Raw genomic sequence first — 27374 nt, 5'->3', positions numbered from 1 at the left:
ATGTGTGCTGTCTGCTGCTTTGTTTCAGGTCCCCAGTGAGAACAATGTTAGGCTCCTATGCATGTTGCGGGGATGAGCAGGCAGCCTGGGGTAGCATCGGGGCACCACTCCTCTCCTAAACTCCCCAGCAAGCTTGGCCTATTAACTACTAGTAGCGCTATGCACAGAACTACGGCTTTGCTTACCGTGGTATACTAGTTAGACTCTCCTAGCCACCTGTTCCTGGATTCCTGCGGCAGCATGAGTTGTGAGTGCGGCTAGCCCAACCCCCTCAACCGAGAACACTCCCTATGCATTCACCCCTATGCCTCTGGCCTCCATTAGCAGGGATATCACCCCCCCCCCCCACCCCCCGCCGACGGCCACCTGCTGTTATTCTGTTGCTGGGAGTTGAGCATTCGCCATATGCAACCTGGCCCACCCCACACACCAGCCGCTGCACTGGCCTCTGACGTGGCCCCCCTCCTGGCAGGGGTGGGTCGTCATCTCTCTGCACCCTCCTGCCCCAAAAAGACACCTCAGGTCCACAGATCCTTCTTTCCCCACCTCTCGAGGATGCCCAGGTATGCCTCTGTGCGCTTTCTTCCCCCAGAAACCTCCCCGGCCATCCTCTACCCCAGTCTAGCCAGACCTATCCACGACTCACTGCCCTGCCTTCCCAAAGAGGCGCCATCAGCACACCGTCTCCACACGTCTAGACCCGCGCTACACAGTTCAGTGCCTCCTGTGCTGCGTCCCAAAGCTGCAGCTCATCCCTACCCCTTCCCTATCTCTATTAATCTACTCCCCTCCCACGGCACATGTCCTAGGTGCCCCATAGCAGTTTGTGTCCCACACCAGTTAGTGCTCACCAGGGAGCACTCCTGCCTGTCCGTTCGATACCTTCCCACCCCGTCCCTGCCACCCCCCTTCCAAGCAGCATCCCAGCCTTCCTGCACTCACTCTTCTTTCCTTTACCATCCGTTGTTCCTGGCTCCTCTCAACCTCCCCCCATCCTCCTACCTGGGTCTGCTCCCCCCCGCACCCTCTTCCTCACCCAACCTCCTAGCTGACAGCACTGCCTCGCTGGGCACACCCCCTCACTCCTCTGAACACCTCCCTATCTTCTTTTCTACACTCCTATCACAGCCCGGCTCAGCCGAGAGCCTGCTGAGAGTACATGTCCGCCCCCAAAACATGAACCCACCACCGTCTTCGAGTTCTGTCTTGTGTTGGAATGCCAACGGCCTCAAACGTAAAAACGTGCTCTCTTACCTGCAGGCAAAGAAAGCAGATATGGCTCTTCTGCAGGAGACACACCTGGATAACCTAGAATCCGACAAGTTGCGTCACAAATGGGTGGGCAGACTGATCCATAGTAGCGATGCGACAGCACCCTCCACCAAAGGTGGGACACCCGGCAAGTGCGGAGTGGCTATCCTTATCCGGAAATCACGGTCCTTACCGTTGTGAAAACATGGTATGACCAGGAGGGCAGATATACATTTGCCACGCTAGGGTTACGGGACAGATTCCTTTGGGTGGGATCGTTATGCATATGCACCGACTGGGGCAAAACACCCGTTCTTTCTTCTACTGAATTGCCTACTTGTGGAAATAGGGGTATCGCAGTATGTCATTAGAGGAGATTAGAACCTTGCCCGGGACGCAGTTTTAGACAGGATAGGCCCTCTAGACAAAGGCAACGATAAGGACAGGGCTCGGCTCGTAGACTTGGCATTGGACCGTGGCCTGGTAGACCACTAGCATCTCAGTCACCCAGTGGATAAGGAGTACACTTTACTTTCACCGGTCCATGGCACGCACTGTAGGTTGGACTACTTCCTCATCTTCCAGAAAACTGTGGTGTTCGGAGAGTCCCCATGAGAGGGTTGAGCTGTGTTGTATCAGGTCCATGGTTGGTAGTATAAATGGTAAAGCATGAAAGAACTGACAAATGAAAATGTAACGCTCAGAAATTTCCATTTGTCCTGATGGTTTTTCACCTAAGTTTTCCATCATCGAGGCCATTCAAGATGCTCAAGTCCCAAGTGATGAGGACTCCCACAGATCTTTTCTTTGTCTGAGTGAGTATTATTCTCGATTTGTAAATGGTTACGCTTATGCTGTGCAACCCCCGAGGGAACTTCTTAAGAAAGGTGTTAAGTACATATGGAATAACTATGTGCAGGCTGCCTTTGATACTGTTAAAAGCTTAATGTTTTTGCTCCTGCCCTTGCACTATTTCAAGCGAATAAAGAATGCATGGTGACGGTGGATTCCAGCCAGGTGGGATTGGGTGCTGTGATGGCTCAAATGGTTAAGGCAAGGAATGCACAATGGCATTTGCCTCTTGTGCACTTTCCTTGGCTGAATCTCGGTACAGCACCTTTGAACGTGAAGCATTAGCATGTTCTTCGGTGGCAGAAAGGTGCAAAACATTTTTGTGGGATGCACATTTTACGATGTACACTGACCACAAACCTTTGCTACAGCTTTTAAATGTAAATGGCATAGGTAGAGCATCTTCGTGTTTAGTGAGATTATTATCTAAATTGCAGAAGCATAATTTTATTTTCAAATATATTCCTGGAGGAAAGAATACACAAGCTGATTGATTATCAAGGCTAGTGGTTCGTAAAACAAGACAATTGTGACACTGCGGATCAATCTGAAGTTCCTCGGGAACCCTCACTCACCAACATAGTTGGTGACATGCTTCATCATGGGGTTCTCCTGGGGGTACCTTGTGTACCTCCAGTGTGCTTCGACGCTATGTTAAGGCGGAGCAACAAGATCAGACTAAAGGGATAGTGATTGTCAGTGAAAAAAGGGGAAGATTTAAAATGTCAAGATTGATCCACCGATATATTTAATTGTGATGAAGCTTAGACGTTAAAAACAGTGAAGGATGTGTAATCCTGACTATTAGTGGGTCAGATACATCCAGTTGCGGTCATATTGGTCGACATGTTTCAGCTTCTAATGTGTGATTCACAAAGCTTTCTTCAGGACCTAACCAAAAAAAATCAAAAAATCCACCAGGCTCGGTGGTTTCACGTAGGTTTAAGAGCCAGGCAGTGGACTTGGAAGATTTGTCCTGTAGTCCCGCGACCCACCTTTTTGCCTAAGGAGTACAGCACCATTTTGAACACATGTATCCTTTCGGAATTGCGGAAGGCACATAACGAAAACCGTGAGTGTATCGGTTCCTTACACCTGAGGTCAGGATAGGCTTTAGTAAGCTTATACCGCTCTTTAGTCTGATCTTGTTGCTCCGCCTTAACATAGCGTCGAAGCACACTGGAGGTACACAAGGTACCCCCAGGAGAACCCCATGATGAAGCATGTCACCAACTATGTTGGTGAGTGAGGGTTCCCGAGGAACTTCAGATTGATCCGCAGTGTCACAATTGTCTTGTTTTACGAACCACTAGTCCTGTGTATATTATTTTCACACTCTTTTGTTGTTGCTTTTGATTATTCAGGGGGACTAAGAGTGTGGCTTAACCCTCTCTCTCTTGTTGTTCGAATTAGTTTTGATTATCAAGGCTACCTATTCAGGAGGAATTTCATGATTATGTATGTAAACAAGAATGCTTCATTGCTTGTGTTTTTTTCATTAGAAGTGGCTATAGACCGCAACTATGGATCCAGTGTAGGAAAAAGTCAGTACTTTCATTAAAGAAGGGTGACCCAAGGAGAGATGTGTTGAAGCTTACCTTTGCCCTTTTGTTCAGGTTTCTAGTGAGTTATTTATGGTTGATAGAGTTTTGGTATGATCAGACCGGTATGTACCTTCGTCATCTCTTAGAGTGGTTCTCATCAGTGAGGCTCATGAGGGACATTTAGTAGTGTGAAGCACTTGTAGAGCTTTAATTTCAGGTGGAAAAATGTACTGATGGTTATTTTCTTGTTTGGCGTTGGAAGAGCGCGGGAAAAGGTATGAACCACCCTTTTTCCAGTACCCTTTCCAGAGGAACCTTGGTGTAAGGTAGCTTTAGATTTTGAGGGGCCTTTTGAGTTACTTCCTGCTTTGCAACACTATCCAATGGTTTTGGTAGATTACATAAGAAAATGGGTGTATTTTGATTTTACGCCACATCCTGATACAGAATCAGCCATAAATTTCCTTAAATGTGTGTTTTTACTTAAAGGTGCCACAAAAGAGTTACTTTCTGACAATGGCATGCATTTTGTTTCTAAAACGATGCATTAATTTTTGGAGGAACAAATTAAACATTTTACTGTTGATCTTTATTTCCTTCAACCAATGGATTAGTTGAGAGCATGAATCGCTTTTTAAAGGAAGGTATCCACACTTGTCGAAGAGGTATGAAGTGAAATAATTTATGAAGAAGAAAGTATTTGTTTACCCTTATAGCACTACAGGAGTTTCTCCTTTTCTCTTTATGAGGAATAGTTTACCCAGGTGCACAATATGTCCGGATTGGGTCAGAACTCTTAAAGAAAGGTGTCTTGTGTCGTCTGATGTTATCTCTGAGAGAGCTGCCGCAAAAGAGTTGCATTCTAAGCACCTGTTTGACTCTAAACAAAGTTCGGGTATGTGAGTTGCATGTGGGTGATTGGGTTTTGGTGAGGATCCCCCAAGGTTGAAAAAGGGTCAGTCTAAGTGGTCAGCCCAAGCATGTGTTGAAAAAGTGTTCGGTGTTGGTGTAAGGAAAAGGTTGGTGGAGCAAAAGAAATTTAGTGAAGGTGACCAAAGAACAGGCAGAAAACAATTATACAAATTAGAAGGTCAGCTGTTGTGGATTTGTATGCTTTCATAGATTATAGTTTTGAATCAGTATGGAAACCTTCCACTGAGGGTTGTGAATATACCTCTTGTGAAGAGAGCTCTTGTTCTTCTATTTCTGAGACAGTTCTTAATTCTTCTGTCACATCTCCTGCTTTGCAGCAAACAGGGCATCGCAATGCGGGCATGCCTATGAGATATAGGGATTTTTGTGTGAATTGGCAATGCATTGTATATTGTTAACTCTTGTATTATATATATTTATTTTTTTGTGGAAAGGGAAAAGTGTTGTACTGTGCCTTTAATGCTTGCCATTCCCTGCCACTCTTGTGCATCTCTGGGTCCTTGAGAGCAGTCTTATTGGAATGGGTTAAAATGTGTTCTCTTTAATAGTATATACGTGCATGTGCATGCTTTAAAATGCACGCAATTGTGAAACTTGTATGGTTGCTCTTCCAGTTTAAGCAGTTGCCACTACTTGTTGGAGGCATATGCCACGCTGATGTGGACTTCTCATTTCTATGTATGCTGTTACAAATAAACATCATACCAACGTTCTAGTTTGCTGAATTTATTACTTACCTGTGGACTACTTTTGTAAAAAGCCCATGCAGCAATTGGCAATGAGGGAAACTAGATTTTCGGACTGGGCTTACCCAGAAGTTGTTGCAACCTCAAACTTGGACTACAAACAAGAGTTTTCCATGCATTTCAACGAGCCAATAATTTCATACGACCCAGGGTTCCCACACGTATCCCATTAAAAATGGTATCCTTACTTTAGTGGGTGAGCCTAGCAAAAGGCCTCAAATCTCAATGTGGACAAAAAAATTCCCACAGAAAACAGATGTTTTTTTTGCACCCAACGCAAAGCACACCACCCTGGAATATTGTGGGTGTCCAGTTTTTAAAAAGGTCCGTGGCTGGTAGATTTCCATAGGTGGAGGCTGAGCCCAGATTCAAACACCACAGCTACACCCATCTCTCATCTCTCCACATAGCAGGTTAGGGCCTTTTGTGTCAGATGCTAGGCTGAACCACACAAGTGGGCTTGTGTTTTATTGGCATATGTGTGGAAAAGCTGGGTGGTAGGAAATGTGTGGGCCCCCAAAGAGTTTAGGACTTTCAATGAAATGTAAAGAAAATGCGTATTAGTTGCCAAAGTCTGAGGTTTGCAAGGAATTGTGGGTATAAAATCTTGTCACATCCATGCAAGTCATGCCTCCCTGGACATCCCCAAGTATCTAGTTTTTGGAAGGGTCTGGGTTTATTTAGTAGGTTTCACTGAGTGGAGGCTGAGTCCAGACTAACATATCGACAGTTACCACACGGCTAAAAAAACCCCCAAAAAAAGTAGGTTTTGTGGGGAAAGATTTGGTCAGTCTACATTGCGCTTTAGGCCCTTTCCTGGTGCACGCTTTTTTGTGTGTGGGGTAGATTTTTTTATTGGGAGACATGTGGGAACCCTGGGTTGTAGTAAATTTGTAGTTAACTGCAAATGTCAGAGCTTTCTCAAAGAAATTTGAGGAAATTGTATGATTTTAGCCAAGGTTTGAAGTTTGCAAGGGCTTCTTGGTACCTTATGAGATCCACGCGCGTCACACCACCCTGAATTCCCTAGTCTAGTTTTCCACAGCCACCCATATTACAAAAAAAGGATCCATTTTGAGTGGGAATTCTGTTTCTGTCCATGTTGCATTTTGGGCTCCTTCCTGTCACGGGTGCTAGGCTCATCCACACAAGTGAGGTACTGTTTTATCGAGAGACAAAGCTAAACAAGGAAGAGTAGAATACTTGTTATTACTATTGAATTTATTTGCCTCTGTGTCTTCCAAATGCAAGAGAGAAGGCATTTTGTAAATCGCCTTCTGAATCACATTATAATATAGGTACTCAGAAATTCAGAGGTGTACACATAACCACTGTTACTAAACATTTCAAACCCTTTTCCACTCTTTATATTTTACCACATGAACTGCTTTGTATTCGGCACACTATGGAAAATCATTGTAAGGTGTAGCTCAGTGGGCTCCGAGTATTGTGTGTTTGTTGGGGAACCTACAAACCCTATATATCTTTGCGACCAGAAAAGGATATCTAAATCAATGGTATATTGCTTTTGTAAATCTGCCATAGGGACAAGAAGTTACTGATAAAAACACTGGCACTAATTGATGTCCCTACTCATTTTCACTATTTTTTATTTCAACACATCAGTCAAAGTGCTTTATTCGATCTCATAAAAACAGATCTTCAACGATACATCATAATACAAAAATGAATTCATACATAACTAAAACAGGAACGACAAATCCTTGTAAATAGATATGTAAAAATAGACACAATACAATAGCTGGCATCATAAAATTAGAAGAACTATAAAACCACATCATTAAAATAGCAATGATCGACAACTGCAATGCACATTTTAAAAAAGAGCCTAATACATTTTATGCAATGGGACAATTTAATTGCTGCACAAAAATCAGTGCCACTCTACACTTGTATTAAAGAGATAAAATTGGCAAAACTAACCAAAAATGCAGTAGGGACTGAGGAGATGTTTCATCAAACGGGCATATACATATGTCAGAGGGAGCAAACTATCCTTGGAGAAAAACAACAGCCTCCTATTAGAACCAAGTCAAAATCGGGTCAATAGCATCCGTTTCCATGTGCCCGAGACCAGGTGCAAATAAGGAGCTGTCTCCAGGACATTCGTAGCAGGTAGCATTCTCGTATGGACCGAAAACAAAAGATGTATCCCGGAAGTATTTTGGTCAAGGAATTCTGGACCCATACCAAGAGGAGAGACAAACTGTAATAATTGCGCGGTTTAAACCAGCCTCCTCATTCTGCCAAATGGAACACCACAGCAGCAAAGGGGCAAGAATAATCAGATCTTCAACGTACTCCAAGCCCAGTTCCTGATGGACAGCAAAATGAGATGTAGGAAAAGGAACCCACAATACACGCCGAAACACTCAGTTTGGATAATGCCCACCTCCCTACATCCCAATATCTCAGAGTCATAAGTCAGAATGGGGAGACACTTCCTCCAACAGATCTCTACTATTGGGGCTATGGGCTTTTTGCCTATAGTAGAAGCTAGGGAAAAAAATTGAGCAAACCGCATGCAAAAATTGCTTTATCCTGTTCCCAACACATGGAACCCATGTGCATGCACTGTCAAACATCAACCAAAGGTAAGGGAACTGGATAACTTCCTTGATTACTCTTCCCCGATAATCATAAAATGTGTTTTAGTATTTTTAGGGCCACAAACCATAACTAAAATTTTGAGTAATTGGTTTCCAGGTCTAGCTTGTTCATAAATGCACCAAAAGTAGAGATGAATATCTCTAGATCATTGCTCGTCCTGGCAAGTAACACAGCATTGTCTGCGTATAGGAGTGTTGGTATATGTTTTATGTTAACCAGTGGAACATTCGCCCTTTTATTTACTAATTCGGTTTCAAGGTCAATTATATTCAGCAAAAATAAAATAGGTGCCAACACACACCCTTGTCAGTTGGTTTCTTTGAGAAAACCTTGAGGGATCTAAACAAAAGATCCCTTGCAGAACTCAGTATTTTGTCTACTTTCCAGAAATGCATATCTTTACCAGATCACCCATGGGTTTCACACCTGTTTCCACCACACACTGCAAGTAGTTGTAAACAACCAAAAAAATTCCACACTTATGGAAAAAAATGTTTTTTGATACTGCTCTTCTTGCTCCTGTGCACAGCAAATTTTTTGTTGATGCCATTTTAAGAAAATAAGAAACACGCATTAGTAAACATTACATTTTCCCTATTTAAAAAAAAATAAAAAATAAGCTACATTTTAGGTATTTTTTCGGATACCTTTAGGGGAGTCTATAAACCATATGTACCTTTAGAATCTCCAGGATGCTGAAAAAAACAGACGGCAAATTTGGCATGGACTTATGTGAAAAAAGTTATGAGGGCTTAAGTGTATAGTACCCCAAATAACAAAAAAAAAAAGAAAAAAAAAGACGAAAAAAAGAGGGCTCAGCACTGGGGTGTCCTAGGGCAAATGGCCTTCTAGAAAGAATAAACCGTTGGACTGAAGAAGGTATTCAGAGGGTTTGTGTTTACTGCGTACCTGTAGAGAGAGAGAGCTACAGAAACAAATACAGTCCAATTGCACCACACCCAACAGTGTAACGGGAATTTTTCCATTCTGCCCTTGAAGGGAAGAGATGCAGAGGCCAAGTGTGCTTCCATACGGTTAATGAGGGGGAAACTGTATTCAACGGTCATGGAGAGCATCGGAGCCCACCAGTCAGACTGTAAGCAGAGGTATAAAGTAAACCAAAACATTAAATTGTCCCAAGTTAAAGCTGGTTAATCAGTAGGAGTAACAAGCATTCACAATGCAACAGGTCTCGCATTTACGCGAGTTTGAGCTATTGACATTGTCATTTACAATGCGTTTTATTTAGGTTTCAAAAACCAAAACATAAATAAATGGCATTGTCATTTACAATGTCAATAGCTCAAACTCGCGTAAATGCGAGACCTGTTGCATTGCAAATGCTTGTTGGGTTTGTGCATGCATAGGTTCGATGCAGAGACTGTCCGGGGCCGACAGCTGGCAGCTGCGCCAAGACACGTCTCTCTCGGACACGTCTCTCTCTGTTATCGGCCAGGAGGGGGCGCTGTAGCTCCTGCTGACAGGGATGGTGGTGGTCACTTGCGTCCTAAGAGAATAGCTTCAAGTGTGCATCCAATGGATCACAGTTCAATATATTCCTAAGTAATAAATGCAATTATACTGCTGTGTACTGCAGAACAAAGCAGTGCAACCCCGCTACCAGTGCTGGGAAGGATGACCTGGGCCCCGGTGAAAGCAAGGAAAAGCGCATCTGACTGCTGTTGGGTAGTAAAATACAGCAGTGTGTTCTGGACCCCAGTGACGCTGCACCTGCTGCACCAATGTTAGCCATTCCCCCGCCGGCTACATGGAAATGCGATCAAAAGTGGAATATGATAAAAATACAACTGTAAGAATCAAACAAGACAAGGCAATACACTAATGTACAGCAAAAACCACGGGCAAAAAAACCACACACAACGGAATGCAACACCATACAATTCAAGACAACACGAGACACAACAGAACAATATGAAAAAGTACACTGCAGTATAATAAACGATGCAAAATAAGGCTATGCAGTGCAACTGAACACAACATAAGCCAATGCGCTTTGACACACTGCAATCCACTAAATGCAATGCGATACAACACACTCAATGGCAAAACAAATAAAGCAAAATCATACTATGCAATGCAACAGCATACGCAAATACGTAATGCACCACAACACATTACAATGTGAGACAGTGCTCTGCAGCACAATACAGTGCAACGTAATCCAAGGCGCAGGTATCGCCAAGGGTGGGCCGTGCTCGTGAACTCTCATGTGCCCTGGTGCATATAATGTGTGTGCACACTAAGGCAGTACTTGACCCCGATGTGTGTGGTCCGTGCACCTGAAAATGGCTGTGCCTTCAGGTGGGGCCAAGTCCCCCATCGTTCTCTGGGTTTGGGGGTGTTTTACAGCCGCATGCAGCATCTGCACCAGTTTTCAATGCCATCCCACACTTTTTGCACCCGCGGTGAACACCCGTGGACACGACCAGAGGCCGAAGTACCACTGGTATAGATGTCATTTCATGCACAGAATGTTGAGTGGACCCCAGGATTCTGGGCCCTCTCTGCACTATGTGCTGCGAGGAGCCGGGGCGCGGCGCTATGAAATGTGGCATCTGCTGTCCAGCGGGGTTAATGTGTTGCTCTCGGGGCCACGGGGTTGGTTGGGATGTCACTGGGGGAAAGGGCACAGGGCAGGCCGGGTCCTCTGTTCACTGAGTGACAGTACGGTGTTAGGAAACACTGCATTTGATGTATAGAACGGTCCACGCAACACATACAGATGCGTCTTATTGAGCGCAAGGGCGCCGCTCAGAAGCTTTCTAAATACTGCGCGTTATAATTATGCAAGCGACTCCCTCCACCCCTCCTAAGTATCAACTTCGAAAGGATGAACGGCGGCGCCTGTCCTGCAAGGACTCTTGGCAACCATTACAGTCTCTAGTTACTGATGGTATCTCGATTGACGTGCAAGGGTGAAGCAAGTACAGGCTTTTGCACGTCTACCGGGAAGGTAAGGGGAAAAAAAATCATTCCAGTAAGTACTGGTTACATTACAACAATATAACGGATTCTAATGGTGTCTGTTGTCTAACGTCAATTTTTATTTTTAACAATTGCATTTATTCTGCCTTTCTATGTAGTCCAAAAAATCCTAATCAAAATGGGACCAGTAGTAACTAGTTGTAACTGGTTAACTAGAGTTGCCAAATGGAATGAACAAGTGCTCAGATCGCTGAGCTATCCTAGCGGACATGGCTGTTAATTGTTAAAACCGAGAAATTATCGTATATGGAAAGGGCAGCATGGGGTCCATTCGACCCTCACCCTCCCGGCTTTGAGAAATTAAAGGAAAACACCTTGGTCTTCGTGGAAAGGTACACACACCTTGGCTTCTCATCTAAACCAAACATGTTTTTCAATAATGTGTGATCCCTACCAAGCTGTAAATACCTTGGCGAAAAAAGGTGCCGCACTAAGCAAACAGAAAAAATGGGTTGATGGTAAGAGATGTTCGATTCGATTGAATCACACATATTACTGTTATCCCGCACCAGAAACTGGCGGCCCCACCCGTCTCCCTAACGGAAGAACCTCGAAAATCTGCAAAAAGTATTTTTCCTTCAGCATTTTTTGGGTATTTTTGTATTTGGTTTCATTTTCGTTTTCAGGATACAAATAAATCTGCAATTGTTTGCACCCACATATCTGATAAAATGACAGCTTTCGACCCGCCCAAACGCCTCAATAATACAACGAATTCATTTAGGAACGAAATTATTAAGTCAGTGAGAAGTAAAACTAATTAATATTAAGAAAGACAAGTGAAGTTTGGCCGTTTCTGTCCGCACCGATGTGCGGTGCCGTGTGCACGGCGCAAGCTTTGTGCTATAAGGGATCGCTTTGCAGGTTTGGATGTTGATCTGATATAATTTAAGGACAATATTCGAAAATATGACTTGTTACCTGCAGTGAAAAAGTTTGTTTGACAAAAACGAGAAGCCGTCTGAAGTCCCTCGGGGGCTCGTAAACACGTGTCTGAGGGAGAGGGAACAGGAGTTAACGGCCGCAGAACCCGTAGGTTCTCCACTAAAAGGAAACATATAGTTTAAATTTAAATACAATAAAATACTCCGTCTTTGCAGGAATTACAACGTCACACTCTGGCTGGATTCTCCTGCTGTTTGAAACGGGCAGACCGGTGGTTTGCCATCTTGGTATAAAATTGAAACGGATCTTTAGAACTAATGTTTAAAACAAGCCGCGCCAGAGAAATGAAAGGCGTGCCAGCCATTCTTGAAGATAAACGCGGTAATACAAAAAAAAGTGCTTAGCTGCTAATTAAGAGAGAATGTCTCCCGCTGCAAGTAAAAGATCCAGTCCCGGTGGGCGTGGCCAAAAGAGAACAGGGTGGCAACCAGGAGGGATTAAAAACCCTTCGGTACAATCAACAAACTATGTTTAGCATAATCACGGACGATAAACGACGCACGCCAATTAAAATTACAGGCGGAGCTGAGACACGACTTCTGAAACCGTATTGATTCCAAGAAGCACTTGCAGAGCGAGCAACGCATGCGCGCTGCAACGTCAGGCGAGACCTAAAAAACAGCATGGGTCAGGAAGGGAGACATTAGTTTGTTTTCCAAATCTCGCAAGGTGTGATGTTTAGGATGAAATGTTGTAACCTTAGAGAAAGGCCAAACATGGAGTGTGGATAGAGTGCCCAAGTACCTACCTAATTATAATAATACTGACACCATAAGGGAAATCTTACCAGCTAAATCAAGTCGTAATAAAAAAACCAAAAAAAGTGCACCGCCAGGAAAACCAGCCTAATAAGATTTTGTGAGGAGGTCACCCTTCCCATCTGTCTCTCCTCTTGAAATTTGATAATCCTACAGTGACTTAGTACTGTTACATAATGTGTTTTAGTTGTGCATTCCCCTAAAATTATGTGTTGCAATTAATAATTCTTCATTACCTTCCCAGCTTTTTCCCTCCTGACCCTTACACGCATTCTCAGTTGCTGTTATGGTATGTTCCTTTCCCCTCTCCCCCACCTTTCAATTCTCATATCTCTGTCCATAGAATGTTGAAGTGCTGTAATTTCTGACAGGACACTGATTACAGTTGAACTGAGTGTTTGGTGATGGAGGTGCAAAAAAGCGTGCCTGGTCATCTTATTTGTGTGGTGTTTTTGCAACAAAGGCTCTGTGCTGCTAGCATATGATTTGAAAGTAACGTCTCTTGGCCCATGGTTCGTATAGCTGACAGTAATCTGCATTATAACTATGGAATGAAAAGGGGAAGATAAAGAAGCATGTCTACTCCACCCTACCCACAGGAAAATAAATTACCTTCTAAACAGAAAAAAGACAATATTTTTCAATTGAAATCCAGCTGGTAGGATGCTACATTTGATGGAAATTTGAATTACATCTATGGATCAAATGTTTTATCCTACCACTATGAAAATGCTTATACCCCAAAACAAAGATGGCACTCTTTCACAAAAGCCTATTTAGCATTACGATTACCATCTGCCAATTTCCAGATATAGAAGAAATTGAGATTTTCTCCAACAAGACAGTGTCAGTATATGAACTGCAAGGCTTGACTTGAACCATTCATTATGGTGGGAACTGTTACTGCGGTTTCTATTATAAGCAATAGTATTATCTGAAAAGTATCAGTCAAAGTAGAAAGAGCTTATTGTACTGATGTTCTGTAGAAGGGTTGGTATGTGTTCATGGAGGATGCAGGAAAAATCTGTATCCCTGTGTTACAATGTTGGTGGTTGACAGATATGCACTGATGCCGTGTAGGTTAAGAAGAAGGTTTAACTGAGGTTAAATGAAGCATGAACAAATATAATTATATACAGGCAATCCGACTAGGAGCTGATGTATTTGGTTGTTAAACCCAGGTATCCCTTTGGTGGTAAATGACAAACAGAACCCTAAGCCCCTACATGATACAAGACATTGTGAGGAACCATGAGGGTCAAAACGCCACACTTTGTCTTGGCTGCAGTTCTTGATCACCAAAGAATATTCAGTTGAACTAAATACTGACCAATAACTTGTGACCTCTGAGTTATGAGAAATAGTTATGAACCTGTTAAAAATTGGGTTTCTTATTGAGGGGTGAGGATACCCTTCCCAATAAACAACCACAATCCTGACCAGGGTGAACCACAAAAGTCACTAAAATAATCTGTGCTTAACCCTCTGGTAGCTTGGCAAATGGTTAGGACAAGAAAATTCCAATTTTATAAAAGTGGCATTTTCAGAACTGTGACTTACAATCTGACTTCACCACTAAAAAATATTTCAAATTACAATTCATTTGAGTATAAACATGACACTTCTACCTGTTCCCAAACAAACATTATCACTTATTAAATGTAATAAGGCTACCCAATGGTATCCTATGGAAAAGATAGGCCTCACTGTAGTGGAAAACTAATTTAGGATTTTTTTACTACCAGGACATGTAAAACTTAAAAGTACATGTTCAAACTCTTTAAATGCAATGCACATTGCCCTTAAGGCCTACCTCAGGAGTGTCTTATTTGTATTAAAAAGGAAGGACTAGGCCTGGGAAAAGAGTTATCTGGCAAATTGGCAGTTTAAAACTGCACACAGGCTGCAATGGCAGACCTGAGACATGTTTGAAAGAGCTACTTAAGTGGGCAACACAATAAGTGCTGACGCTAGCAGCATTTAATTTACAGGCCCTGGGTACATGTTGTATCACTTTATTGGGGATTTGTCATTAAATTAAATGTACCAATCAGGTGTAGGCCAACTGTACCATGTTTTAATGAGTGAGCACAAGCAATTCAGCATTGGCTAACAGTGTCAAAGTGCACGGAGTCCTAAGGCCAATAAAAACACATTTCAGAAAACAGGAAGGAAGTTGGCAAAATGTTTTGGGAAAGACAACCCTGAGGCTGACTGGTCTTACAGAACCCAGCCTAAATGTAAGAGGCATGTGATAGAACAGGCTTATGATAAATTTAAAAAAAATAAAGTGTCACGATATTATGCTGGGCAGCATATTTAGGAAATCCTGAAAGGAAAGCCTCCTCTTGAAGATAGTTGGGATGGCTAAAGTATGTTTTTTGCAAAAGTAATCAAGGGTTCCTGAAGTATGTGATGCGCATGGCCATTCTGTAGTTGCTTCCTAATAGGGAAACATTACAAAAGCAGCCAAGTAAAGAGAAGGAGCCCTGACAAGTCCATTCAAATGGCACACCATGGGCTATGCAATTACCATAATCTGATATTTTTCTTCCATCTAGGGGTCTTATTATGAGTTTGGCGGTCCATAAACCGTCTACCCGCGGATGCAGGCTGACCGCCGCAAGCTCAGCGGTTCGACCCTGTATTACAAATTTGGCGGATTGCTATTGCACAGACTGCGGCTGAACCGCTGACACCGCCAGCACACCGCAGACTACAGAGATCACGGTTCGGGAAAAGCAGCTGCCATATGGTGGTACAGAGGAGTTTAACCACCATAAGTATTAGGAGTTGGTTTTCCAATGAGCCAAAGGCGGCGGTTTGACCGACCGCTTCAAATTGGTGGAAACAAAGGATTCCGCCCCTGTTCTTCCCATTAGAGTTTGATGTGGGTCCATTTAATCAGGTCCCCCTTCACAGCAGCATCTTCACTCCGAGGATTACGACCCTGTTTGCGGCGATATACAGGTTAGTTCTTTTTGTGCCATACAACAATTGCCTGGACTGCCCACATATGGGCCAGACTCCGGCAATGGGTAGAATGATATTTTTCCACATGTATTATGCATATGTGTGCATTCTACACATATGCAGTAGAAATGTTCACAAAGTCACTGATACATATGGAGAAAAAAAAATCAGTACTGTTGTCTACTGGTGGATGCGGCATTCGGGCGGTCGGACTGCTAATCTCGTAATGAGGCCTTCAATCTTGTGCAGATTTATTCCGTGTTCCTGGGGATATGTTGATGGCAAGCTTTATTTTCTGTTTCAGGAATACTAAAGAAATGTACATACTTTTGCCCTTTTACAAGATATTGAGAAGAAGAGCATCAACACAAAGCATAAGGAAGACTGCTGTGTCCCTGGTGGTTGTAAAGACAATTAAAATAGTGGTTAAGCTATCTCCACAGAACGTTGAGTGTTCCATATAAGGCAAAACCTTCCTGTAATATGCTTGTGACAATTTCAAAAGTTTTTGCTGCCTTTTGTACTCAAAGGATCAATAGAGGTTAATTGGCATACTTTGCTAAATTTGCAGGCAAGTTTAAAAACCATGAAAATAAAACTACATAATTTTGAAATTAATTGTAGAATACAACAGAGTTGGCATAGACAAATATGTAGTACTTTTTAGAAATTACGTTATGAAATTCAATATGAATTATATTAAAAAAGGGCATTACATTACATAGTGCAACAGAACATGAATAGCAATGATAACCAAGTCTGATGAAGCTTTACTAAGAACCTTTGCCCAAAAGACTGGGCATCAGAGGCCAAGCAGGAGATGACCAAGAGTGGTTCCTGGTGTAAGACTTATTATGAAAAATAGAGAGACTATAAACAGTTTACTTGTAAATGAATACAGTAGTTAACATGCAGTGATGGTGACAAGCATAAAGTATGACACACATTCACACTTGTAATTAGATAAGGATATGAGCAATGTCTTTCTTCTTAGCAATACTGACAAGTGTTTGAAATACAATCAAATGTTAGCTTTCTCCCTGCCCAGGACTACCTACCTTTAAGATCCTCAGGAGAACTGCCCTGTCAGACTGGCATGTCAGTGCAGAAGAAAGGAACCCCGTGTGGCCGTACAGACCTTGTGTTCCAGTGTTTCCCAGAAATTACAAAATGTTAGCTTCCCATTACTGAGATCTCGTAAATAGTTTTGATAGGTCCCAAGTAGATTACTGAGTTAGAGGAAGGCATACCTTTATAATTTAAGAAGGAGTTTCTCTTTAATTGAACCTAAATAAAAAGACAAGCTCCCTTGTGCCAAAACGAACCACCAGAGAAATACTATTGAGTCTAGACTCTTGTCTGATGGCACTAGCTATCCATTAACATTTGCATCTTATAAAACCGCCACAAATAAATATTCTACAAAGATTAAGCTACTTGCCTCAAAGTTATTGCTTCATGAATTCTGCGGTACAAGTAACACTCAACATACAGCCAAGGTGATTTAAACCAGCTGGGAGGTCCCTCTTCATTCATTAAAGTTGTCTGATATTCCAGATACTGGTCCCACAATTCTTGATCAGGAAGCTTGTCGGCCAAAGGAATTATTGGTTTGTCGGTTTGCAGTTCATTTCGTAATTTAGAAAGAAAGGATATTGCTTTCTTTTCTGCAGTAATGCCGTCCTAAAATACGACACAAAATAGTGAGTGCGTGTGTACATACATTCTATATAACATACGAATAAGCATACTTATTATTTTTAAAAGATCAACACACATCAGCTCTGAAGATAATGCCACAGTATGTCCTGAATCAGTTAGCATTTTTTATTCATACCAGGTATTTCTTGCCCAACATCTGAGCACTGTATCTGTGGACTAGTGTCAACTACTTTTTAAGACATACTCCATTCCTTGTGAAACAGTAAATGAAGCCACTGTATTCCTTTTCTTGTATTCAAAGATGACATCAACCATAACTTGCGACCAAACCATAAAATGTTCTCAAGTAATAAAGATGGAACCTTTTAACCCTGTTACAGTAGTATCCTCATTTTATTACTGTTTGTTTTCTACCTAGAAATAGACACAGTCCTTCATCTTAAAATTAAACACTGAAAATGAAGGGGCTGGTTACATGGGCAACTCTCTTTGATGAGCAAATGTCTTTTTTCCTCAGATTGGAACTGGGAACAATACCTACTTTTATTTCAATAACCAGTGTGCAGTATACTCCACATGCTTACCTTCCAGTTGTCTTTCTGGTTTTACTGCTGCTATAAGGTTGAGGCTTGACTATAGGAATACCCAACTCATTTTCTTCAATATATTCACAATGCAGCAGGCTATTTTTTAACCCATAACAGTATACAAAGAAATATTTGCCATACTTTGAGTACTCCAGTGTCTGGTGGTTGCTCATCACGTCAGTTTTCAGTCACTTTACCCCACAAATAAGGATTAGGGGTGGGCGTAGCTCGCCGAGTAGAACTAAGCTGAATTCCACGGAGTTGCAGAACAACTCTGAATTTACACAGAGTTCCGCGAGCGGGCGGAGTTGCTCCACTCGCCCACCCCATGTCAGGCAGACAACGTTTGGCGGTGCTTTGGGAATCGTAAATCATTGGGCATCGTAAATCGTTATCATAGTAGACTCAGAGTTGCCCTATAGCCAAATAAGTAGAGAATTGGACCTGCCCAAAATGCAAAGATGTGCAACTTCTCAGTAGCATTTCTAAATGTTTAACAAATAAAATTCCCAAATTGTGCATTTGCTGCTAGCAGTGCAAAACGTGAACAGTGGTGAAATGTCTTACTGGTCCACTCTTGACATCCACTGCCAGTGACCCCTTCCCCATTTTCAGATCCATTTATTTTAGCATGTTTATGTTGTTGTTTTTGTAAGTCGCTGCAACCACCTTGCAGTAAGTAGCCTCACAGCGCTTTATCTGTGAAAGAAACAAGTATGAAAGACCCAACAACGGTCACGAAAATAAACTGATTGCTTTGTGCTGTGCTAGCCCAAAAATAATCCGCAGAAAATGTTGCATCAAATCAACACGTCGTTTTGAAAACTCCTGTACGCCTTAATTAGACAACAACCCTGAAAGCCCCTTATGTTTAACCATATTATTCACAATCACATATCCAGCTGGCGCATAGACCTGCTCTTGCTGCCCGGCTGAAAGCCTATGGGAGCCTCTCCCAGCATCCCACCTCTGATCCGAATCGACTGCTTATGCTAATTACCCATATTTTAACCCCGATAAATTGGCACCCCCGACATCCGGTTTTCCATAATGTGTTTCCCTTAAATGCATGCTGCAGTCGGGGATCATAACAACTCGGCTTCGCTGTGAAGGAAAACTAGAAAAATGCAACTAACAGAGATAATATTTCTGGTTCGCTTGTGGCTGTAATGAGATCGGAGGAAGTTCAGAGGAGTCCTCTGGCTTACCCAATATCGCAGAGCGCTGAAGAGGGTCGAAGAGCAGAGGAGGATATACATTTTCCAAACAGAGCTATATTATTTTGAAAACACAATGGATGATGCTAGTCTTCTGCATGTCAAATCCAGGGTCTCTGATGCCGAAGACACCGCCACTCAAGATTGTCAAAAATTATTACAGATGGACAAAATACTCGACCTCATTCGAAATAAAAATAAAAATTTGGAGGCACGCTCCCGGAGGAGCAACCTCCGCATCACAGGAGTACCCGAATCCACCAATATCTCCCGAATGGAGGACTTTGTGGAACAGCTCGTCAGGGAACTCTGGCGATATCCTCTCCTCCGTCTTCATTGTCGCGCGTGCCCAGCACTCCCTCGGCCCTCGTCCAGGCCCTGGCCTGCCAGCTCGCCCCATCATTGCAAAAATCCTGAACTTTAGAGACCGCAATGCCATCCTCAGGGCGGCCAGAGAGAAGGGCGAAATCCGCCATCAAGGCTACTCTCTCTCGTTCTATCCTGACTACACCATCGCTGTCCAGGCGGCTCGCCGTGAATTCCTCCCGGCAAGCGGATCCTCCAAAAGCACGAGGTTTCCTATTCACTGGCTTATCCTGCGAAGCTGCGGGTCCGACAGGGTTCTAAAACGCTTGTCTTCCCGGACCCTAAAGATGCCCTCCCTTTGCCAAGAAGCTAGACAGGTCGCATCGCTCTTCACCTGCTGACTCTCAGACCACTGCAGCTGACCACCTCAGTGATAATGATTGACTGGCTGTGTATTAACTCTGGTTTACTGTTTGCAAGTTTTGTGGCTTCCACGCTTGCTCTACGTTGGCTCTCTTCGTTGCTACAGCCCCCTGGGTCATGCCTTTCCCGGCCCATACATAGGGGCTTCTGTTCTTCTGCCATTTGATATATATTTTCGATTGTTGTCTTACATGCTTAGGGCTTGGCCACCTTGCCTTCTCGGCAAGGGTGTATGCTGAGCAACGCCATGCCCCCACGGGATAATTCCCTTGCTTGACATGGACTCTCCCCTTCCTAGTCGTGGGTCCCTGGGGTGGGTATGGGTGGAATCTCAGCCTGATTGGGGGGTTGGAGTGGGGGTGGTGGGTCTCCTGGTTTTTTTTTTGGGTTGGGTGGATTGGCTGGTTGAGCTGGGATGTTTGGGGATTGTTGCCTCTCATTGGGGCTCTGTTGCTCGTTCTTGCACTGCTCTATGCTTTAGTTTCCTACATGACACACCTTTTTTTATCTTGTATTTCTGTTTTATGCACCTAATGCACTCATTGCTATGCCTTTTTTATGCAATTTCACTGTTTGCCCCTCTGCCGAGGGCACTGCAAATATCTTACTGGCGCCCTCATGCGGGGCCCTTTTTGCATAATGGGTTATTACACCACTTTGTGCCTCCATACTTCTTGCACTGACCGTACTCTCGCACCATTTGAGGCAGCATCACTTGAACCGCTACGCACCTTTTTACCCTCTCATTGACTTGTTTATTATCCTCCTCCCTGACACGGCACCATGATGGTCACTGTCTTATGGACCGGGAATGTCCGGGAGCTTAACGACCACCGTAAGGCACGACTGTTCCACGGCCATCTTATTCATCATAGGGTGGACATAGGTTTCCTGCAGGAAACCCATCTCATGCCCGCCACGTCCTCTAGGCTCCTCTCCTGACATTGGGGCGAGATTCACTCCTCTTATTATTTTAATTATTCTCGGGGGTGTCCAGCCTGTTTCGCAAGGGGCTCCCATGGCAGACCTCACAGGTAGTTGTTGACCCTGGAGGTCGCTTTGTAATTCTTCATGGTACTCTTCATGCCCAGCCTCTGACACTTGCAGCCCTATATGGGCCCAATTGTGATAACCCTGATTTTTCCGCACAAGTTTGGCAGAGGCTCGGGCGCGCCGTTTTGGCAAGGGCGATCGCCCCAGCAAAACCCTAGCCAACCTCATTCGCCCGCCTCGGGCTGCATCTTATATTAACTCCCTCCGTGACGGCGGACCTGATCATACAACCTCACCCGACAAAGTCAAAGCGCGCTTTACTTCATTTTACACACAACTTTACACGGCCGGCTCAGTCCCTTCGCATGAGATCCTTGATCAATACTTCGACACCCTCCAACTGTTATGGCTGGGTAATCCCCACTGGGAGTTCCTAGACGAGCCTTTCACCAAAGAAGAGATACTAGCTGCAATCAATGATATGCCCGGCGATAACGCTCCTGGCCTGGACGGCCTGCCGGCCTCCTTCTACAAGGCCTTCGCCCCCACTTTGGTTCCTCACCTAGCCGCCATGTATAATGAGTCCTTTGAGACAGGACAGCTCCACCCATCACTGCGCAAGGCCTCACCTTGCTCTTAAAGCTGGACATATCACCCGAATCACGGTATTCTTATCGCCCCTGTCACTGATAAACACAGGCAACAAACTTTTTTGCCAAATTGCTCGTTTCGCGCCTTCTCTCCCTCATGCCGCTTATCGCTCGTCCGGATCAGTCTGGTTTTATCATTGGCCGTGCCACCTCCCATAACCTCCGGACCATTTTCTCCGTTCTTCACCAAATAAACCCATCGCTCCCGGCAGAGGCGGCCCTGCTGGACGCCACTACAGCCTTTGACACCTTAGAGTGGCCCTTCCTATTTTAAGTGCTGCTCCTTTATACTCTTCCCACCATCCGCCTTCGACTCAACGGCCAACTCTCCGATCCCATCTCCATCGAGCAGGCACACGGCAAGGTTGTCCGTTGTCGCCAATGCTTTTCGCCATTGCAATGGAGCCTCTTGCAGCTCGACTGCGCCAGCATCACACCCATCGGCTTTGCGGCTCGTGCTTTGCTTGTTTCTATGTATGCGGATGATGTTACTTTATACGTCCGTAACCCTCAGGAGAACCTCAGTCCTCTGGTTCATGAGGTGATACGCTTTGGAGGGTACTCCAGCATCCAGGTGAACTGGAACAAGTCTGTGCTATTTCCTCTTACCGACGCCACGGTCCCTTCGATCCGGATTATCCTTTTGTGTGGGCAACTGAGCCCACTAGGTACCTTGGGATCTGGTTGAGTTGGGACATCGACTAACTCTGGAGAACCAACTTTGGCCATACGGTGGACTGGTTGGGAGTAACAAATTCCCCTCTGGAGTCGTTTGCCACTCTCTTTAGCTGGTCGCATAGCAATTGACAAGATGGTGGTGCTCCCGAAGCTATTATATTTATTTCTCAATATCCCCATCCCCCACACTGCTCCCTTTTTACGTAAACTCTGCTCTTTAGTGATCACTCTGATTTGGACTGGCCGTCAACCCAGGATTGAATATAATATCTTCACCCTTCCTATGTCGCGCGGTGGTCTCGGTGCCCCCGACCTCAAACTCTATGCCCTCAGTGCCCAGGCCAGCTTTCTCCACTTCTGGCTTCACCCCACTCAGTTCCAGCCCCATGTCGCGATTGAGACTGACCTGGCCGCCCCATGGACGCTCACTACCGCTTTGTTTGCCCCGGTGAGGCCTCCACGCGCTGAGGTCGATACGGTCGAGACCCTGCGCTGGGATTGGGAGGGGCTCCGGAAATTCTCAGGTTCGGACATGCTCTCTGCAGCTGCGAAGCCCATTGCTCATCACTCAGCCTTTCCTCCTCTTCAATCTTCGGGGATGGCGAAACACGCCACTCGTCTTGGGCTCTCCACCGTGTCTGATCTCTACCCTGAGAACACATTCTACACTCTTGTTGCTGACTCTGGCCCTATGGATACTTTGCTTTATTATCAGCTCCGGGCGGTCTGTAAAAAGCTTCATCCCTTTTTCCCCAGCCTCCCACCTGGATGGCCACTCTAAATTTCCTTTACACATCCTCCTCCCCAAAGAAATTGGTCACCAAAATTTACGCTACCACACTGGCGGCTTCTTCCATCCCTACTGACAGGGCACCCGTGGCATGGGAGAAGGACCTAGGTATCGAAATTTCCCAGGCCAATTGGCTCTATTGCTGCACTCAGATCAAACGCCTCTCCCCTAACTATTGTCTGCACTTTATCCACTTTAAGTGTCTACACAGGCTCTACCGGACCCCTGCACAATTACACAAGATGGGACTCATTGCCAGTGACAGATGCCTGCGCTGCTCAGCGCCTGCGGCCGACTTTGATCACCTCCTCTCAGTTCCAACCCGATCCTCTGCTTCGCCTTTTAGGCTTCGTCAAATTCTGTCCAAATGCCTCCCGCAAACTGATTGCTATGTTATTAGTTCTTGCGTGGCACAGGGTTTCCATGTGCTGGGGTCGCCGGCCCGCGCTGAGGGTGGCTCTTTGGCTGGAGGATGCTTCCCGTTGCCAGACTCTCCTGTCTGAATTCTGGGATCTTATGCCTGACAGATCCCACCCACTGGATATTTGGGGACCGCTTATCTCCTGAGTCACACTTCCCAGCACCCGGCGACCTCTCTCGCGCTCCCCGCCGCACTCTGCCTGCGGCAGCCGCTGGTGAAGGTCAATGAGTCTCCACCTCCCTGCTCCCTCCCCCCCGATTCTCAGTGTGCACCCCCCTTTCATACATGGTGCCGTGTAAGTCATTTTCTCCTCATTGGTTTTAGTGTTTCCCCGACTTATCTCATTGATATTGTTTTTTCTTGTATACGTATGTGGCAGCCTCTGATCTTTTATGTTGTATTGCAGTGCATATTATTCTGTTATGGTGCAACACTGTCATTTAGTTGTGTCTCATCCTCAGTAAAGGTTTTTGAAAATTAAAAAAAAAAGAAAAAAAAAGATAAGCAATGTCCTTAGTGGACTCCAGGACGAAGGTGCTCCATCCATCTCATTGGAGGTACGTTCAGATACTGGTTTACCACACCATCTGGCTTTCCTCTTCTTAGCCCAGCGAGCTGGGCTATTGTTCCAGGCTTCAGCCCTTCTGGACTCCCTTCCCGGGCAACCATGGACCTTGTTGTGGTACAGCTCCACTCAGGTAACTCAAACATCTCCACATGAGCCTTGAGCTCCACTTCCCTCCTGGTAGTGTGCTCCAGCCCATTACCTAACACTCTACAGCCATAGCAGGGCTCAATGCAAGTTTCAGAAGACCTTAACACCTCCCCCTCCCCCCACTCCCCCCTAAATGGAACAAGGGCTGCAACAGGATAATGACCCTCTCTGTTGTCAGCCACTATAACCTGGTGGTATGCATTTAAAGCAGTTATTAGCAAAAACATTTTGAATGGTAATTGAAGACGCCAAGTACTCAGGCCTCTGCCCTAATTGATACAAGAGGCTAAATAAGTCATGAAAATTAACCCCAATAAAGACCCACAGATGTCAAATATTATAGACCACGGCTGATGCTAAACAATACAATAAAACATTTGTCTAAACCTTGGCCATGAGACTTCCAGTCCCAGAATGTTTGTTTCCGGTTCCAGGGAAGACCTGGCTTGGCAGTTCAGGCTAGATTGTTCCCATGAGGAACAGGGTCAAGAGTGATTTGCATATGGCAGGGTCTGAACTGGGGTGGCAAAGTGAGCTAAAGAATGATGAAGGATTCAACCCAGATCTGTGACTGGGGAGGAGTGTCTGAAAAGACTCAGTGCTCCGTCCATTATCTCCTTGTGTTTGCTTTGTTTGCCCTAAGTTGGCAGGGTATGGCCAGACGTGGGTTCCTTGCTCACTTTGCCACTAGATTCAAGCTAGCCTGGCTGATGAGGGGTGTTAACCAATAACCAGTCCCTGATGCTGGTTTCCAGTCCAGGGAAGACCTGGCTTAGTAGTTCAGGCTGGACTGTTCCCATGAGGAACAGGGTCAAGACTGATTTGCATATGGCTGGGTCTGAACATGGGTCAGATGCCGAGGCTGTTATTTGTCAATATGGATAGCATGCAAACTCAGTTTCATGGAGGGGTAAGTAGTGTAAGTTGGACATGCTAAATGAAACAACCAGTAGATGAGGGATGGATAGTCACAGTCCCAGAGGACTATTGTCTAGCAGCACAGCTACAGTATGTCAGTGTGGTTTGCAGAGAAAAATAATTCAGATAAAATCCTACTGACATGCCAGATTGAAACAGACACTGAGAAGGGGTTGAGGGAGGGTTCTCCCTGAATGTTTTGCAAATGTTACGCCAAAACTGGCCCTTCTCACAGGCACAGTGACAAGAATCGGAGTAAAGGAAATGATACATGATATTTGTATGTAGAAAACAAACCTCTACGGGGCCTAGCCAGACTTCAAAAAGTCGATAAAGGATGCAGCTATAACTAGATGGGAGACTTATTTCGTGATGGAGATGGAAATTGTGAACATTTGAAGACACACAGTACAAGTTGGGACATGCCCAAATCAATATCTTCAGAATGGTAAAATGTCAGACAAACGGCCTAGTTTCTGGAATGTACACAAATTATAATTCCCTGGGAGGCTTGTAATCATCTTCTATATGTTTACTCTCTGAACCAATAAGAGTAGATGGTTTAATAAGAGACCAATAGGAAGATGTCAGGAAGACTGTGGTAAACCGACAGTCCAGGAGCAATCCTGCATACAGCTGTCAAGTAGCTCTACAACGTCAATATTTAACTTATCCCAATATGTTTCCAACACAGAATTATGTAACACCACAGTACACAAGATCTAACACATTTTACAAATGTGAGATAAGCCCTCTGGGATATTTATATATATGTTATTGAACAGTCCTGTAATAGTTCAGTGCTAGCAACAAATGAAAGAGTCCAAACTGTACCACCAATTAAGGCATGTATTTTAGAAGTTGTCCCTATATCTACCAAAAAAACAAAATGTGGAGGAAAGTGACAATATTGATACAGCCATTAATTTGATAATTCCTTAGGCACCTAGAATGGAACAATGGCTAAATGACCTGGATGAATGGGGTACAGCAGAAGAACTACCTCAATTTAGTCAGGAAAGACGATAAACTGGAAGACCTAGGTGACTAGAAATTCTTCCTGCTTTTTTTTCATATTCTCATGATTACCATCCACTGGCATTAATATTTACAATAAATGTACATTAGATATAAGAACAGCTGCACTGAATATACACAGAAAGTGGTGGGAAAAAAGAACCCAAATACAAATGCTAAGATGCCATAGACCCACAAATAGTGTATAACACCTATGACTATATTCCTTCTAACACGCAATCACATAGTTACTATTAAATCCTGAGTTTTTAATGGTACAATTCTATACAACACAAAACCAGAGAGGGGTGGAGGGGGGGGGGGGAGGGGGGAGGAGCTTTATTAAGGTCCAGTGACTCGTGCTCCAGAAAAGTACACTATGTCCCACGAGAGTCACTGTTCCTATAAGAGGGAGGCAAAGAAAGAACAATTGTATTTCTACTACTATGATTACTGGGGACCGTGTGTCCTGTTCTTGGTGCCCTCACACACCCCAAAGAATGTCATGCTTCATCATTGGGCTATTGCTCCTCATCGGGCCGGCGCTGCAACGCCCTACGGGTCCCCCCCAAGGGTCACTTTTTAGGAGATCCTGTCAAGATAAAGCCGTAAGGGTGAGTGGCAGTGGTGTTCTAACGTGAAGTTAAAAAGTGACTGGAGGGGTGCCTAGATAATTTATTAAATAAGAGAGTCCCTCTGTCATTAGTAAAAACCTAATAGGTGGTGCTGCTGTGAGGGATATGATGGCCCTCTGTAGCTAGGTTTTTAACATACCCCATGGGTATAAAAACCTAGCTACTGAGGGCCATCATATCCCTCCAATGAGGGACTCTCTTAATAAATTCTCTAGGCATCCCTCCAGTCATTTTTTAACTTCACGTTAGGACACCACGCCACTCACCCCCACACACCCTTACGGCTTAATCCTGAAAAGATCTCCGAAAAATGACCCTTTGGGGGACCCCGTAGGGCATTGCAGTGCTGGCCTGACCAAGAGCAATAGCCCAATGAACAAGAATGACATCCTTCGGGGTGTGTGAGGGCACCAAGAACAGAACACACTGTCCCCAGTAATCATAGTAGTAGAACGACAATTGTTCTCTTTCTTTGCCTTCCTCTTATAGGAACAGTGACTCTTGTGGGATATAATTCTATACACATCTATATGTATACACTGATTAAGTTGATAAACGCCTTTAAAAAAAATATTCGTTTTGTTGGGGGCGTGGCCAAGCCGTGGACCAAAATGGCCACACGGCATTGAAGCTCCGGCGCACAATGCCCCTGAAATGACAGAAACAACATAATTCGGTAGCCCATGATACTGGGAAAGCCGCAGAGAGAGAGAGGGAAATGCT

At 44.4% G+C, this 27374-nt stretch overlaps 1 protein-coding gene across 4 annotated transcripts in view; it reads right to left on the bottom strand.

Moving 5' to 3' along the window:
• Positions 1-27374, bottom strand: part of DCPH1 (damage control phosphatase 1) — a 196048-nt gene that overhangs the window by 34005 nt on the left and 134669 nt on the right. For all 4 annotated transcript variants that reach the window (XM_085652594.1, XM_085652592.1, XM_085652591.1 and 1 more), the window contains exon 4: positions 17081-17322. In XM_085652594.1, the coding sequence (XP_085508720.1) occupies positions 17081-17322 (242 nt within the window). The remainder of the gene's footprint in view (positions 1-17080; positions 17323-27374) is intronic.

Source organism: Triturus cristatus, chromosome 4_1 (assembly GCF_964204655.1).
Source record: "Triturus cristatus chromosome 4_1, aTriCri1.1, whole genome shotgun sequence".
NCBI classification, from domain to species: Eukaryota; Metazoa; Chordata; class Amphibia; order Caudata; family Salamandridae; genus Triturus; species Triturus cristatus.
Note: the sequence above shows the minus strand (reverse complement) of the source record. Positions and strands in the feature narration are given on the sequence as shown.